The sequence below is a fragment of the Crocuta crocuta genome, unplaced genomic scaffold (assembly GCF_008692635.1).
Source record: "Crocuta crocuta isolate KB4526 unplaced genomic scaffold, BGI_CrCroc_1.0 scaffold367, whole genome shotgun sequence".
In the NCBI taxonomy this organism is placed as follows: Eukaryota; Metazoa; Chordata; class Mammalia; order Carnivora; family Hyaenidae; genus Crocuta; species Crocuta crocuta.
In genome coordinates this window covers 359,881-376,861 of record NW_027527936.1, presented here as the reverse complement: position 1 = coordinate 376,861, position 16,981 = coordinate 359,881, and the positions used below count along the sequence as shown (strand labels likewise).

At 54.3% G+C, this 16,981-nt stretch overlaps 1 protein-coding gene and 1 long non-coding RNA gene across 6 annotated transcripts in view; one reads left to right on the top strand and one right to left on the bottom strand.

Annotated features, from left to right (window-relative positions):
- The window catches only part of MFSD2A (MFSD2 lysolipid transporter A, lysophospholipid), a 15,221-nt gene extending 517 nt beyond the window's left edge, over positions 1-14,704 (bottom strand). The window contains exons 1-14 of one of the 5 annotated variants that reach the window (XR_013332088.1): positions 14,471-14,704; positions 13,079-13,210; positions 11,517-11,641; positions 7,772-7,895; positions 7,560-7,638; positions 7,044-7,201; positions 6,534-6,624; positions 6,308-6,429; positions 5,982-6,065; positions 5,467-5,550; positions 5,259-5,371; positions 4,705-4,848; positions 4,436-4,612; positions 3,421-3,615 (exon numbers count right to left, since the gene is read on the bottom strand). Coding sequence is in view for 4 of the 5 variants with exons in the window: in XM_077751958.1 (XP_077608084.1) it covers positions 3,552-3,615; positions 4,436-4,612; positions 4,705-4,848; positions 5,259-5,371; positions 5,467-5,550; positions 5,982-6,065; positions 6,308-6,429; positions 6,534-6,624; positions 7,044-7,201; positions 7,560-7,638; positions 7,772-7,895; positions 11,517-11,641; positions 13,079-13,210; positions 14,471-14,563 (1,590 nt within the window). In the remaining variant the exon portion in view is untranslated. Of the gene's footprint in view, positions 1-3,141; positions 3,616-4,435; positions 4,613-4,704; positions 4,849-5,258; positions 5,372-5,466; positions 5,551-5,981; positions 6,066-6,307; positions 6,430-6,533; positions 6,625-7,043; positions 7,202-7,559; positions 7,658-7,771; positions 7,896-11,516; positions 11,642-13,078; positions 13,211-13,701; positions 13,789-14,470 lie in introns of those variants that run through there. The other 4 variants (XM_077751958.1, XM_077751959.1, XM_077751961.1 and 1 more) reach the window with 4 other exon arrangements.
- Positions 14,705-14,840: 136 nt separating this feature from the next.
- On the top strand, positions 14,841-16,396 carry LOC144221629 (uncharacterized). Its single transcript, XR_013332116.1, has 3 exons — positions 14,841-15,006; positions 15,572-15,847; positions 15,955-16,396. It is a non-coding gene; the product is annotated as an uncharacterized LOC144221629 (long non-coding RNA).
- The last annotated feature ends 585 nt before the right edge of the window (positions 16,397-16,981 follow it).

Here is a 16,981-nt window from a genome sequence, read left to right as displayed (position 1 = left end):
GTTTCAGAGTCTGTGTCTCCCTCCCTCTCTGACCCTCCCCTGTTCACGCTGTGTGTGTGTCTCTCTCTCTCCTAGAAATAAATAAAAGCATTAAAAAAAAAAGAAGAAAAAAAGAAATCACTTTTCTGTTAAAATCCCTCCAATAGTTTTTCGGCTGTTCGCAAAATAAAATTTGAACTCTTACTATAGGCCACAAGGCCCTGGATGGTTTAGTTCCTGTAGACCTCTCCAAACTCACCTCATACCACCTGCCCTCTCATTCACTACACTTTGGCTGCACTGTTTCCTTTGAGTACCTCAAATATACTGAGCTCTTTCCTACCTCAGAGTCTTTGCATTAGTCAATTCCTTTACCTACAATCCTTTCCCCCAAGCTTTTTGAATGTCTGCTAATTCTCCTCCTTTGTGATTCAAGTCAAAAGGCATTTTCTCAGAACATTCTTTCCTGAGCACTCAACTTAAAATAGTCTCCACACCAATTCCCTCTATGACATCACCCCTGTTTCTTTCATGGTGCTTCTTATAATCCAAAATTATCTTATTTATATGCCCATTTGTCACTGGACCCCACTGAGCATGTAAGCTCGAGTTTATTTACCACTCTATCCTCAGAGCCAGTGTATGACACATAGTAGGCCCGATAGAAATATTTATGTTCCATAAATCGATAGCCAATGTCATAGTCAGTGACAGATCCTGGAATTCCTTCTTTGCAGGGTTGAAAGGTGTTGCCCCTTTCTTCCAGCAGGTGGAGCCAAAGCCACACCTGTTTCTTAGCAGGAGTAGGGGTGGGATGTGTGATTGGCATAGCTGAGGGCAGCAGGGAAGAGTCAAGAGACAGGCAGGGTTTTCTGTAGTAATGCCGGATCCAAGCAGAGAGGAACTCAAGAATGCACTTCTCCCAAAGGATGGGTGGATATGAGCTGTCCGGAAGTCACATGGAGTTGCCAATGACCCAAGGAGTTTCTGGGATCCCCGCGATGCTTTCCTACTCACTCCCCCACCCCCCATATCATCTTCCAAGAAATCAGCAGGGGGTCTTTGAGGAGAACAATTTTCTGTGAGCACGAAACTAAAGAGGGGGTTTTCAATTCCCAATTCCCGTTGTACAGCTGGGGGAAAAGGAGGCCAAGAGAGAGGCATCGTGGTGGGTTGGTGCCAGTTGGATGTGGCTCACAATACTTTGTTAGAGCTCCTGTTGAAAAACTCAGCCGCAAAAGCCCCACCCTACCCCACCTCACCCCACCCCACCCCACCGTGCCCAGCCCTGGGCTCGATATGGGAGACTAAAACGGGAAGGGGCATGGATTCTCAAGAGCTGCCCCAAGGAACGGAGGTGCAGGAACAGCTTTAGAGAGGCATTCTGGAGCCAAGGTGCATTGGACCAGTGTCTATCAGATGGACCAGGGGCCAGAGTATGTCCCAGGGCTGGGCAGGAGGCCTGTGGGACTGGGGAAATCAGCAGGGGCCTCTGACTTCCTCCTGAAGGCAATGGGGACTCACAGAAGGGTTTCTAAATAGGATGGCCACTGTGGTTATCTTGGATAGTTTGCAGAAGGAATGGGAGATCAAAGCAAAGACAGAGACTAGTGAGGCCACTGGTATAATCCTCCCGGTGAGAGACCAGAAGTAATTGAAGGGATGGGAAAGAAGCAAGCTTGAGTGGTTTAGGAAGTTTAAAATAATTTTTATTTTTTTTAAGATGGGATTTGGTGGGTGTTGGAGTACAGAGAGAGGGGAGGTAGGAGTGAGTTTCCGCAAACATTATCTGAGTCCCTGAGCACTCCACCTACAGAGGCCAGCCCAGAGCCCAGGGCCCCTGGCCTGCCCAGGCAGCCTGACCCTGAGATGGCAGCTGTAAAGGCACCAGGACCCGGCTTGGAGGTGACAAGACTCTTGGTTCACATGATGGCCTGAAGTAGTGGGTGAGAGCACTGGCCTCATAGCCAGACAGACTGGATTCAAACATTAGCGCCTCTGTCTGATGACCTCGGACAAGTTACTGTTCTGTGCCTCAGTTTCCTTATCTGTAAACTGGGGATAATAATGTACTGGGAATACATAGGGAAATTATGCATCTGATTGTGCCTGTTAGTAACACTTGATAAATTTATGAAAGTGGCTTGGCCGAACTTCAGAGCAAAACTAGAGCCTCCCTTGCTCCCCCCGAAAATGGAGCCCTATGCCCAAAGTAAAAACCAAGCCTAAAGAGGGTATACACTTCTCTTCTCTGACCTGCGTTTATCCAGCTATAAAATAGAGAAGTTGGACTGGTACCCCTGATCCTGCCAGGCTGGCCTAAGTGTATGAGACCCAGTGAGGTCCTGGGGGGGTGGGGGGGAGGAACAAGCTCCTACCAGCTCTTGAGAGCCGATTATTAAATTTTCAGCAATCTATGTTAGTACATCCATTTGGTAACTTGAAATTGGCTACCGCAGGAGCATTTACACCATGGAAATAGACAAGTGCTATAAACTAGGTCTTCCCCAGCAGCCTCCTCCCCACCAGAGGTGGTTTCTCACCAGCACACCTGTGGGGCGAACCCTTCCCACAAACCCAGCCAGGTACAGTCTCACCTTCCAACACCATCATTAGCAGCTACGGGGAAAGAATCACAGGGCTCTGGGACCCCACACGGCCCCAAGCACGTAGAATATGTACCAGCTCCACATGCTCAGGCACGCCTAGGGCAGGAGGCACAGGGCACAAGCCCGGGCAGAACAGCCTATCTGTCTGACAGCAGGTCGCTCTCAGACACAGGGGAGCGGAGGGTGGCGGTTAAGGTCCTGGAGTCTCACACACCTGCGAGGATATCCCGGTGCGGTAACTCTTGGCCATGGGACCTTAGCCAAGTCCCTCTCTAAACTGGAGCTCAGTTTTCTTATCTTTAAAGTGGAACAGTCCTGACATAGGCAAGACAGCTTCAAGGATTAAACGCGAACAGCAAAAAAGGGAATGCAAAGCCTCCACGCCACGCCTGGTACAGACGGGTGCTCAGTAAATGTCAGCCAGTGCTGTTATCACACCTCACACTCTCTTCCCCGCCGGGTCACCTGCAGTGTAGTGTTCCCTCTCACTATCTGAGTCTTGGCACAGAAGGGGGTCAGTGAGTGGCTGAGGGCAAAGACAGAAACAGGAACGTCTGGTTTCCAGCTTTTATGAAAATTAATAACATTAATAGCTCACAGACATATACATACACACACATTGCTATGTACATGGTCATTAAGTTATTAATTAGTCTCCGTATAAAACGTTTCCACATTAGTGTTCCAGGCTAGGCCCGATCAGTCCTTGGCATATTCACAGTAGCAGCCCCAGGGCTTGGCCCCACAGGCAGGCAGATGGGAGGCAGGTGGCCGTAGGAACAGCACCCTCCCCCCACAACGGTAGGCACAGGAGCTATCCTGGACCACTTACTCTCGAGTCTTTGGCTCCCTTCCTGGCACCTGGAGACCAGCTATTCGGGGATCAGGCAAGTAGGCCCCGATTCCTCCTGTGGTCCGGAACCCAGGCGCTGTGGGTGGTGGCTTCAGGCAACACAGCAGGCCCTAGAGGATCCTGGCCAGCTCTGTGGAGTCTGTATCAGAGCAGCCGGAGCTGCTGGCCTCTTCCCTGCAAGAGCCAAAGGAGATGGGTTGGAGGACGCACCCTTACCCCTCCCCTGTCCCCAGCTGCCTTGTTCCGCACAGGACCTTGGTCCTACAGTCTTAGCCAGCTGTCAGGTATTTTTGCACAGCTCACAACCAGTGCAACTGTACAGGTGAGTCTAAACCACAGGAAGTAGACAGTTTGCTCACTCCCTCTCGCAACCCAGAAACTGCCCACAAGGCACCACAAGCCCTGGGACTACGCTTTGACTTGGGCTCGCTGATGGGCTGGCGTGATTCACTTGACCCTGTCTTCTGGGCTCCAGAAAGGCAGGCTTGGGCCACACCTGAGATCCTGCATGCCAAGAGAGCTGTGAAGAACACAGGTTCTGGAGTGAGAATGTCAGGGTTCAAACCCCAGCCTTATCAGCTGGGCCAGTTACTGTTCCTGGTTAAGCCTCCGTTTCTTTGTGTACGGAGTGGGAATTGTAGGAATCTCCCGACACGTGGGGTTGTTGAAGGACTGTGGGAGATCATGAATGCATATTCCCTAAAATGCAAACTCCACGAACACAGGGATTCCGTTTGTTTCCTTCACCAGAGCAATGCCTGGCACATAGTAGGTTTCCGATAAGTATCTGTTGAATGAATAAATGCACAGCCCCTGGCATGCAACTCAGCATTAGAGATGTCAGCTGACATTAACTATCAGAAGTGAGAAGGGGCAACAGAGGAGGAGTCGTCAAGGGGAGATGTGCAGCAGGTAAGTCATGGGTTGGCCACAGGAGGCACGAGCCAAGGGGTTAGATTGGGTGATGCCCCCTCCTCCGCCCCCCTGCTCTCACCTCAGAGCCTGCAAGGCCTTCTTGTTCTCCCGCCGCTTCTCCTCATCAATGGGGTACAGCTTGAAGAGCAGCAAGCCTAGCAGGATGAGGACGATGGGAGCTATGGTCACCAGCATCTTCAGTGTGAACTGGACACGTGCCGGCTGCGAGCAGCCACGGGTCTGGTACCCAGCAAAGCTGTGGGACCCAGTGGTCAGAGGGAGTGGTGAGGGCAGGGCACCAGGGGCCCAGCCCTGCCCAGCCCTGCTCCAAGACCCCACCTCACTCACTCAAGACTGAGGGTGGAGATGCCCAGTGAGACTCCGGAGGCAAACTTGGTGAAGAAGACATAGAAGGAGAAGAAGATGGGCTCGGTTCCATGAGACTGGGGCTGCTTCAAGTGGAAGTCATCAATGACATCAGGCAGCATGGACCTGCAGAGTGGTGGCAGCCGTGAAGACCCAGCCACCCAGCACTCCAGGGCCCCCGCTAGCCCATGTGGTACCTCTCTGTCATTAAGAAGAGGTGACCCTCTGGGACTTTGTAGGCCCAGGGCACACAGCTCCGCGAAGTCATGGCAACTCCATGGATGTTGCCCCAGTCTAGGTGTGCGGCTTGGCAAATAGAGTGCAAACCAGATTTAAGCCCCCCATCTCCCATCCTGGTTAGGTGTTTTTGCCCAGTTCCCAACCAGTGCAACTGTACAGGGAAGACCTGTCCCACCCCCAACCTGAACCCACAGAATGGTCTGTGGGAGAAGTCCCTGCAGAATTCTCCCCAAGGAGCTTCAGAATGGGGGCTAGGGGGCTGGAGAACATAGCCAGGTGGGCCTATATACACTCACCAGGGTAGTAAGAAGGCCGCTGCTACGCTGATACCGGCTGCCACAGCTACCACATATGTGATAATCAGGTTACTCTTCATGAAGGCCACCAAGATGAGAAATGGCACCGCTGACTAGAAGGGGTGGGTACAGGAAGATGGATCAGCCTGGAGACTCCCACCGGCAACCTCTAACCCAGTCCAGGCCCTACCCCTTCAGCCCCACTCACTGAGATCCCAATGTAAACTGCTGTCTTCTTGCCAAATCGGGTTAGGAACCACTGCCAGATGGGAATGGTGAATGTGGCCGAGAGCTGTGGATGCACGGTGGGGGGTGAGGGAAGTGGGTGAGCCATGAACCCTGGCTGCCCTTCCCAGGACCTCAGAGATACTCCTAGCCTTGCCGGAGATGACACCATCTGGGCAGCGAGGAAGCTGACAGGCACCTTTGATGGCTCTCCAGGGGAGCCGAGGGCTAGTCCCAAACTTATTGCCTGCCTTCTCTGACCTCAGCTAAGCACATCTTCTCAAAGTGCTTGGCTCCTGCTATGTTCTCTACCGGAATATCTTGCCCCACATCTTCCCCAGTCCTATTTAAGCAATTCCAGGTCAGATCGGACTGACGATTCTGAGACTCCTCGCTCAGCTCTCCTAACCTTAGCCAATCTGGGAGACATCCTCTGACTAGCCACAGAGCCATCTAGAAGGCCAGGCTGCCTGCCCACCCTCGGGGCCCCACACACACCATGATGGCCAGGAGCAGGTTCTGGAATTCGTTTCGGAAGCCCAAGGTGTAGGTGCAAAACAAGGCGAAGTTCCCCTCCACCAGCTGGGGGATAGGCAGGGTACGGGAAAAGAAACGCGAGGAAAGATGTGATGTCAAGGCCCAGGCTTCCCCACGTTCCAGGGACCTCTGCTCACCTCACCCCCATCCCATCTGTCCCTCAGGCTTCATCACATCCTGAGTCCTTGTTTTACCCCATCCCTATTGCACTCCCCTCTACCTCCAACCCCCCCAAGCCTCCCCCCACCGCCCGCTCTCAGGCTGAGCATGTCAGGCCCCCCACTCACCATGAAAGCCAGGGAGGTGAAGAGGAAGCCAGCAATAAGTTTGACATAGGGGCCATGGCTCATGACCAGCCGGAGGCCCCGAAAAAAGGACATCGGCTCAGCCTGCTGAGTCTCATAGGGTTCTGGGGGCCAGAGGGGACAGTGAGGAAGGAGCAGAGACCCCACCCAAAGCCTGAGGCCCAGGCAGAGGGACAAAGCCCTGCACCGCTCCCAGGGAATCCCTCACCTCTCTGCTCCCGCACTCCCAGGGTCAGGATGACAGCACAGATGACATAGATGGAGGCGATAACGCCTGCCGCCAGCAGGTACGCATTTTGCTGCAAAGGGGATAAAGGCAACAGGGACTATCAGTGTGATGTCATGCCAACTCTCAGCAGCTCCACTCAATGGGCCGGTCCCTTCTCTGGGACCTGTCTCCACTGGTGAAATGGGAGAATTATCCGGGGCTGGCTGCCGCTTCCCCATGGCTGGGCAAAGTCCAGAGGAGCACAGAGAACAGAAGGTTAAGAAGCCAGGCTATGGAGTATGAGAGCTCACAATTCAAATCTCCCCAAATCTAGTTTCTGTAAATCACTAGTTCTGTGACCCTGGCCAAATTATTTAGAATGATCAGAAGAGGGGGCATATTGACAGTTTATAGATCAAGTGCCCGATGTTTACTAGGCTGAGGATGACTGCAAACCACCCCATCGTGCCGCCTCATCTCCCCACATCCCTGCACAGCCAAGGGCCTCACCGTTTTTTTGAGTGAGGTGGCGCTCTGTGTGTGATTGGTACCTTCCGAAGCCAGTGCAGAACCATTGGAGTCCTGGAGGCAAGGCGTATCCGCTTGGCCCACGATTTGCCCCTGGATCGCTGTGCCCAGCACTGTGCCCAGCACCTCCACAGTCATTCCTGAATGGTAAAAAGGTCCTCTGGAGGGGCCCTGTGGCTTGTAGGCCCCCAGGGAAGAAGGTCAGGTGGACAGATGCCCAGTTCTAGCCCCAGGTGATGGTGGCCGCTCCAGGAGGGTAGATACGGGGCGGTGAGGCAGGTGGCACCCTGGCCTAACTATATGGCCTTGCTTTGTCTGCCCTCTGGCTGGTTAGTCCCCGCACCTCTCTCTGTTCTCACCAAAGCAATAAAAGGATCAAGTTCTTTTTGAGATGGTTTTACGCCCACTCCCGTCAAGGGAAGAAATGTGGCAGGAGGGTCAGGAACAATAGACCCACGGCCCCCAGTGGATGGATCAGTGGGCCAGAGAGAGACTTACGATACGCCGTGGCAGAATCCCGCTCACTCTGCTCTGTGCTGATGAACATCGTGAGAGCTGAGTAGGGAACGTGGAAACACTGGCATGGAAGAGAGGCCCTTGACCAGTCAGACGATGGACAGGCAGATGTGACTTTGGGCACCAACCCTGGAGGCCCCAGGGACTGCCCGCACTCCTCCCCCCAGACACCCCGGGGAGGTGCCCACACTCACCGTGACCAGTGTCTCAAACAGGCAATAGAAAAGCAGGTACCACAGGGCCTGGCCCCGTGGGAAGTCGGGCACGAACCAGATGAGGAAGTAAGCAATGATGGCCAGGGGTGTGGAGAAGATGATCCTAAGGAAGGGGAGGGTCTGAGTCGGGGCTGGATGCCAAAACCGCGGGATCTGGGCCCCAGCCTGGACGGCTCTGTAGTCCCACGGGGTGCCTGCCGGGAAGGAAATTCCTCCCCCTGAATCTATCCACCCTAGGGTCTCTGGGAAGAGGCTCATGGCCAAGCCCGGAAGGGCCGATTTCGACAGGGCCCCTGGACTGAAATCCTGAGCATGGGGCAGGTCAGCCCCTGCATCTTGCCTACCTCTCCCCAGTGGAGAGGGCCCCAGAGGCAGGGGCTTCCTACGGGGCCGTTGGGCGGGGGGGAGGGGGCACTGAGAATGGCAGCTAAGCCTCGGGTAGGAGAGCAGGGAGGAGCAGGCCCAGGACCGGTATTTTTACATGTGTGCGCACAGACACACACAGTCAGCACACATACACATACCGTTGTCACACACACAGGGGTGGGGGAGGCCAACTCCGGGCGAAGGACTAGGCCTAGTGAAATAACCATAACGGAGGGTAACTGTCTGCCTTCCCACTTGTGCATTCTACACCATCGCAAAAGTGGGTAGACCTCAGGATGGACTGACTGCCTGCCCATCATCGGTATAGAAAGGCAGCAGAGAACAGTGGCTAAAGAAACATCTTTGGAGCCATCCTTCAGGAATCCAATTCTGGCTCTACCAGTAACTATAAATAACTTGCAAGTTATTTAACTTCTCTGAGGCTCATTTTCTTGTCTGTAAAATGACACTAGTAACAGCACCTCCCTTACATTCAACATTTACTCAAAAAATATTCAAGTGCCAGCTATGTGCTAAGCACTGTTCTTATTACTCAAGATGTATCAGTGAATGAAACAGACAAACGTTACTGCCCTGGTGGGCCTTATGTTCTACTTGGCAAATGAAAAATAAGCGTCATTGAAAAGTTATATATATTTTTCAGCCTTAAAAAGGAACGAAATTCTGACACAGGCTACAACACAGACGAACCTTGAGATGTTATGCTAAATGAAATGAGCCAGATGCAGAAGGACAAATATTGCAGGGCCCTGCTCTCCAAGACACCTACCTAGAGTAGCCTAATTCAGGGACAGGAAGTCGAATGGCGGTTGCCAGGCGCTATGGGGAGGGAGGCGCGGGAGTTATTTTTTCACCGGGACAGAGTTTCAGTTTGGGAAGATGCAAAAGTTCTGGAGATGGACGGTGGTGATGGCTGGACAGCAAGGAGAATGTACTTGAGGATACTAAAGCGTACACTTAAAAATGGTTAAGATGGCAAAAGCTGATGTTCTGTACGTTTTCCCACAATTTTCTAAAGGTTATATGTTAGGTGACTGAGCGCCACGGAGAGAAGCAAGCCGTCCAGAGGGGATTAGGAGTGTGGGGTACAGTTGACAAGACTAGGCAGGGTAGCCCTCACAGAGATGCGGACGTCTATGCCAAGACTCGGCTGGGAGGAGGGAGGTGGCCTGGGGCAGTCGTCGAGGCAAATGCGTGTCGGGCAAGAACAGTCGGCGCAGAGGTGCCCAGGCGGGCTGAAGAGGAGCAAGGCGGCCACTGGGGCTGGAGTGGAGTGCGCACGGGAGATGGGATTAGGAGATGGGGTGGATGACACGGAGTACTGGGTCATGCAAGGCCTTGCGGGCCACTGTGAGGACTTTGTGAAATAGAACCAGAGTTGAAGTCGTTTTGAGACTTTAATAAGTTAATATTAAAATGTGGAACAGTGCTGGGGACAGAGGAAGCGCCTGCTGTGACTACCACACCGGGAAAGCCCAGCAGGAGAATACAGGTCCACAGCCAGGGAAGCAGACCTCGGGCCCAGCCCCGCTGCATCCCAGCCTGCCCTTGTGACCCTGTGGATACACTGCCTCTCGGCAGGTGGCCTTGGAAACTGCAGGGAAAGTGTCTGTCAAAGTCTTCTTGGTCTGAGAGGTGGATTTAAGTGCCGGCTGAGGGGCTGCTCTGAGGCCTGAGGAGATAGTGGGCCACACGGCTGATGAGCCCTGAAAGGCCCAGTCTCTTCCCACAGTAAAAAAAGGTGCTGGGTCCCAGGCCTGAGGGACCTAGGTCCTAACTGTGGTCCGGGCCAGGGGAGGTCCCACAGCCTACACGAAAGCCCCCCAGCCCACCAGCGATCCAGTGTGTGCTCAGACGCAGGGGGGGAGGTGCCATGCAAGAAGTATCTCCTGGAGTTACACCCAGGCAGGTGAGGACATGTACATGTACACACACACACACACACACGCACACGCACACTGTGCTAAGTCAGAAACCTGCCTGAAGGGCCCTCAGCAACTTTACCAAGCTGGCTGCCACACCTGCCCAGCTCCAGGCCCTCAGATCCCACAGGCAGGGCCTCCTCTCCTCTCCCTCGCTGCCCTCCCTCCTCCCTCCCGTATCCACGTGTCTCCTCAGAGAACAAGGGCTCCTTCCGTCAGCCTTCAGCCTTCGTCAAACACTCCTTCTCCTTTCGCTGAGAAACCGAATGTGACTGGAAGTAACCCAGCTGCTGCCGCCACCGCAAAGGGCTGTCCAGGGTAGCCGCCTCCCATTGGCTGTGCCTCATGAGGAGATGTGGCAGCGGAGCCCCACCTCCCACAGGCTGCCAGGGCCTCGGGTCTGGGGCCCAGCCTTGTGGGNGCGTTTGTGGTGGGAGGGGGGCCTCGTGGGAAAGGAAGTTGTGGGGGTGGGGTGAGAGCTGTGGGAAGAGCTTTGAAGGCCGGAGACCAGGTATGGGCACCCCTGGGGCAGGAAGGCGCCCACTTGAGCCTGGATGGGCTGGAGATGAAAGGGGTATGTCCACCTCCCTCCCCCCACCAAGCAGGATGTCCTGGAGAGAACTAGAGCTCCAGCCTGGCAGCTGGTCCAGCGTCTCCCTTTGCTGTCTGATCTGTGGTACTACCTCCCCCCACTTCGCTGTATAGCCTGAGGCTAAGTAGTGTAGGCTTTGTATCAAGGGAAAAGGTAGTTTACATCATCCAAGGGGCCAGAGGTTACGGGTCTGCTAATCCCATTCTTGGTATTACTCTCCAAACCCTTGACTGCCAGGAGCTACTCTGAAAGGGTGCCAAATTATATATTACTTAATATGCCCAAGCACTATTCTAAGTACTTTACACATTAAAAAAATTTGTAATCCTCGCCATAAACCCAAAAGATAGGCATAATTATTATCGCCATTTTGCAGATGAAGAAACTTGAGGCTCAGAGATGTTAAGCGATTTGCCCAAGGTTGCACAGCTGTGAGTGCTGAAACCGAGGCAGGCTGGCTTCAGAGTGTAACCTCTCAACCATCATGCAGCACTATCTCTGCCACTATGGGAAATGACTGAGGGGAAGAAGTTAGAATTCCAACTTCGCCGGAGGGACTGGACCTCGGGGAACAATGGGGCCTGAGGTAGGGGAAGCTGCTCAGTCTGACAGTTTAGCCAGCCTGGGGACGAACCGGCTGGGCATCCCAGTGCCCATTGCCCAGGGCAGCTGGGGCCTCGGCTGGGTTTCAACATTCGGGTTTTTGCGTCATTTCTTCTCCTCACCCCCCCAGCCTGTGACAAGCCAGATGGAAGTTTCAAGAGTTAGTGGACAGGCCTGAAGCCCTGTCTTCTACCACCTCAAAGGAGCTTCTTCTACTCACCAGGGCATGAGGCGGCCGAGGCGGGTCCAGGAAGATTTGCTAATGCAGAAGCCCACCAGGGGGTCTGTGAAGGCATCCCAAGCTCGGCCCACAAACAGGATGATGGAGGCAGAGAACGGGTCCACCTAGGATGGGGAACAGGTGAAAGGTGACCCCTTCATCCTTCTACTCATCTCAACCCTCAATGGTAGGCAAAAGCTGGGGCTCCCTCCCCACCTCAGCCAGGCCCTTGGGACCCTGGGCTGCTCTCACTCAGGCCTTCATCATCTCCTCTTGCCTTGTTCCAAATGATAACAGTTCCCTGATAGAAGTCAGTGCAGGGTGTGCCTTAGAAATTTTCCCAGATCTGCTCCCTTACGTACTCCCTTCCACTGCCCTTGAAAACACTCCCGTCGACTAGAATAAATATTGAATCACTGAACTCCAGCCACCTGATACCAGAATGAGCCTTTGCTGGGTGACCACAATGGGCCTCAATTTCCCCATCTGTATAATGGGAATTATGATCCCTATCTTCCAGGACTGGAGTTTAAGATCCCTGTCTTACAGGTCAAGTTCTATCTTGGATGTGGAAAAGGAATCTTTAGATGCTTTTAAAAAGTGGCCTGTCACTATTCACTGAAGCTGTCCCCCTCCCCGCAAATAGACAGTTTCTCTGGACTCTTCCTTATATCTGTCAAGGCTCTACTAGGTTGCTTTTGCTCCAGGAAATAGGGAAACGGGTAGCCTCTATCACACTGTAGTTTCCCCAAACTGACTCTCCCTAACCTCACACTCATGAGGACAATTCTGCACTTTGATTGCAGGTTCCTCATATTTGCACCCCACTCAGGACCCAGCCCATGGGAAAACTAGCTGCTTGAATGAAGTTATTTGTCCTTTCTGGGGCTCAGTGTTCCCCACCTAGATATGGATACAAAGAAGATGTTTGCCTGCAGTGTGTGAGCCCTGAGAGCCATGGCTCTGAGCCTCCCACTCTCCCATCCAGACAAGGTGAATTCTCAGGATGCCAGGCTGCTGGCCATAGCTTCCCAGAACAGAGAAGAACCCTGCTTCACCCTAAGAACTTCTCTCAAAGACCCCGTGCACAGGGTGCCTTAACCTAGCCCAGCACTGGGGGGCCTCTCTGCCCACAGACATGCCTCAGCCTTTCAGGTGAAGGTGGTAAACGTCTTGTCTACAAGCCTGGCAACATCTACCAGCCCCTGAGTGGGGCCAGCTGACTCTTGTCCGGCTGGGGACATGGTGTGCCAGTCTCTTCTAAGAACAGGGTCAGCAACAGGCTCCATTCTTCTTCACACCACCATCTACCCCTCCAGGCTCTATTACTCTTGCCAGGCAAGTCGAAGTGGCCTGACCTTGCTAAGTAAGACTCCTGAGGCAGATAGACTCCGCTGCTGGATACGTTCCAAAACAAGCCTTCTAATTTCTTATCTACTGCTGACTCTGAGAGGCAGCAAAGTAGGGGTTCCTGGTCCCATTTCACAGATGGGAAAAACCGAACCAATCCACCCTCCTGCCTCAGGATGCTAGAGGAGCCCTAGCAGCCTCAGCCCACTTACCTGAGCCACATCCAACAGGTAGATCTGCAGGAAGAACCCCAGGGCACAGCCCGTCACCTGGTAGGGGGCGCCCCCCACTGCATAGCAAAGCTTGTTGCAAATGGACAACTGTTGTTTCTTCTTCGGCTCCTTCTGGGAAGAAGAGGAAAGGTTGAAAAGAGACCCAAGTTCCTGGCCTCCATCCTAGAAGGTTCCAGAGGAAGGACCATCTTTCTGGTCCACTCTGCCAGGAGGAACAAGTCTGCCTTGCCCTGTTCCCACCCAGGGAGATCTCGCTTCCTACAAGAAGAGAAAGGTATTGTCTATCTTAGGAAGCTGGAAAGGGGGAATCCATACCGAGGAAGTTGCCCCTAAACCACCCTACCCCCAGATTCTGAGTTAATTTAGCAGCCCACGGTCCCTAAAAACAAAAAAAAACAAAAAACAAAAAACAAAAAAAAAAACTTCCCGTAGGGCCTCAACCATGCTCCGTTCAAGTTGGAGGGGGAGCATGCTCCAGCAGCCGACCTGTGGACTTGTCCCCACCAGGCACCACCAACCGCCACAACCTGAAAATCCTCTGGCTGCCAAGAGCCGCTAAGCCCAGCCCCTGCTCCCGCCTAAGTTCAGAGGCCAGGACCCACCTGCGCCTGGGTGAGGGGCCCAGCCCAGCTGGCTGCGGGCACAGCTGTTCCTTCCATCTGTCCCAGAGCGACCCTGGCCCCTGTAGTCAGCCAGAGCTTCAGGCAGACCTGGGAGCTGTCCTACCCTCTGTCTTGCCCTTCACCATCCCCAGCTCCTAGGGAACCTTGGAGAAGGCCTCTAGGCACAGGGCTGGGCCCTATCTGGGTGGGGCACTAGAGAGATTAAGTTTGCCCAGGAAAGTGAAGATTACTCATAGGTAGTAGAGCATAACTGCTCATTTCCCTCCACCCCACCCCCCACTCTGCTTGTTGCAAGGATCAGTTAATAAAACTAAAAGGAAAAGCAGTCACCTCCCAGGCAGATNCAGCGCGGGCATGTGGGGGGGGGGGGTTGGGGCTGAGAGCTGGGGAATTAAAGGGGGTTTCCCGGATTTCTGGGGTCTCTGGCTTCCAGGGCGGCAAACCTAAGCCGCTCGTCACAGAAGAACAGAAACCGGCTGAACACAGCCAGGCACCACGTAAAGCTGCCGGCGCGGCCGCTCGGCAGAGAGGCGGGGTGGGGATGAGCAAAAGGGGGCGCCGGTGCCTCCAAACCCTCTCCATCACCCCCCGTCCCCAAGGCCGGTACCCCCGGGGCCCTCCCCTGCCGCTGGGCCCGCCTGTCCCCGGCTAGTCCCAGGCGTCCAGAACCAAGCCTCTTCCTCGACGTCCCCATCTCAGCTTGCCCTCAACCCCCCCAGCCCTTCGCCCGGGGGGGAAGGGGTCTCACCTTCACCTGGGCGGGCCGTTCAGCGCCTTGGAGGATTCTGGTGGGCAGCAGCCCCGCCGCGGAACCGCTCTCGGAGCCCTCTCCCTTGGCCATGACCCGCGGGCCACGCCGCCTGGGACCGGGAAGCCGGGATGCTCCTCTGCTCCGCGGGGCTCCTCTCTGCCCGGGGTCCCGCCGTGGCCGCCGCCGCCGCCTCCACGGTCGCCTCTCGCTCGCCTCTCGCTCGTAAACCCGGCGGGCGGGCGAGGCGCACACTGCCCTGCACGCCCCCTCGCGCCTCTTAAAGGCTTGGCCCTGCCCACTCGGATCCAATCGCGGAGCCCGCTGCCCTGCCTGCAGCCAATCTTCTCCCCCGCGGCCGGTCCTCCCGCCTGCCTGAGCCTCCCAGCCTCTCTGCCACTGAGCCACGTTCTCAAAAACCGGCATCCGGCTGCGCGTGCTCCTCGCAAACCCCGGAGAAGACCGGGAGACCCACCTGACACGCACGAGGAAACTGAAGCCTAAGGCTGGAAGGGACCTGCCCGAGATGCCCCAGAGTGAGTTCCCCCTGAGTCGGGCCCACAGCCCGTGACTTCTGACCCCCACGGCTAGGAACGGTAGGGGCTGGGAAGCCCACTGCGCCCCGCCCCTCTTTAAAATCGCGAGTCAGGTCGAGTCTCCCTGTCCTCCAAACCTGGATGATGTAGCGCTGGCACCCTCCAGTATCGGTGTCCCTCTTTCATCTCCCAAAACCCACCATTCCCTCTTCCCAACACTGGCTCCTCTGGGACCCCGGGCAGTGGGGGACAAAGATGACGTATGGCAGTCGCTGCCCCTGCTGGCAGGGAGCGCCCAAGTTGTGCAGAGGGGAACAGGACCATAGCCACTAGCACACTATGATAGTAACTGTGGCCTTTTATGGAGAGCTTCTTCCGTGCTTAAAATGATTTCATCCAGTCCTCAGGCAACGACATGAGCACGTACTATCATCCCCATTTTATAGCGAGGAAATGGAAACTCAGAGAAGTGAAACAGCTGGTATGTGGCAAAGCCAGGCCTGGCAGGTTTTGTCCCTTTCCAGAGTCTTCTCTCTTAACAGCCCTGCTCTGTCTCTCTCAGCAGAAATTAACAGAACGCTAAACAGGGTATATATGTTTCTCCAACAAAAAGCCCTGGGAGATGTTTTAAAACTGCAGTGGCACTCTGGGTTGACGACAGTCAAGGAAGGATTTGAAAAAGACAGCACTGTATAATCTGGTCCTTGAAAGAAGATGTCTTCAGGAGGACATTCGTCTGGAACAGACGCCAGACTCAGATCCAGAAAACATGCTTTTCTACCACCTCTGGGTCCCTTATGCCAGCATCACCCCCAGGCCCCCCGGACACTCAAGAGACCAGGTGGGGGCCCGTTTGCTCTAATTAGTGAAGGGGATGCTGGGATCTCAAAGGCCACTTACTCCTGTGCCTGCGATTGCTCAGCCTCCAGCTCCTGTTTTCTTTCTTAGGATCTCTGATTGCAGGGAGGAGAGATGAGGTCTGGCTACCCAGGATGGCCCCACACCAAGCTTCCTCCTGTGCCCCAGCAGCTCCTGTCTTGGCACACAGCTCTCGGTCGCTGCTGAGCAGAGAGAGCCAAAGTGAGGCTGTTGATGCTGTGAAAAGGGCACGGGCTGACCACCCCCCACTTGGTTTCACCAGGAGCTATGTGACACTGTTCTGTCTCTTCCCTTCCCCAGGCTTGAGTTGGCTGTGGTGGCCTCTGATCGCTTCCAGCCCCCTAAAATCTTCTCTCCTGTAGCATCATGCCACATCACAAGTGATTTAGACCCCCGCCCCCAGACCATGAGCTCCAGGAAGTCGGGAATCACATCTTTTTCACTGCTGTGCCCCCACAGACTAGCTGGGACCTGACTCCTAGAAGGAACCTAATAAATATGTGTTCAGTGATGCGTGCTCAGTCTTCTTCCGGTACAAGTACAAGAAGAGCCCATTTGGGAAAGCCTCGGGCTCCTCCATTTACTAACTGAGTGGCTGGTCCTGCGCAGTTAACTCAGTTACCCTCCCTGTATGTAAAGTGACTCCCCGGTAGCGTTGCTTTGGGTATGAAACAAGAAAATGCACAGGAACTGCTTAGCACAGGTACCTGGGAGCTGAAGCTGGACTGGTCCCCCTCTTGGCCTGATTCCAGCCTGTCAGTGTAGCAATGCAAGATTCCAGATATGGCCTGACCACGCCAGCACAATAGACCTATTATTTTCCCCAGTCTGGACGCGACGCGCTGTTAATGCAGCCTAAGACTGCCGGGCTCCAGAGCCTTTCTCTCCCATGATTAGTTCCCATCAGGTTGTGATCAACTAAATCATTCAGATCCTTTTCACCAGAGCCGGGGTCAAGTCAGGTCTCTCCCCCACCCTCTGCTTTGTGTGAATGTCTTCGAGCTCACAGAAGGACAATGTCATCTTGCTTATTCCAGCCTGTAGAAATTGTTTTTGAATGCCCGTACTGTTGCCCACTGTTTTCTCTCCCTGTCTA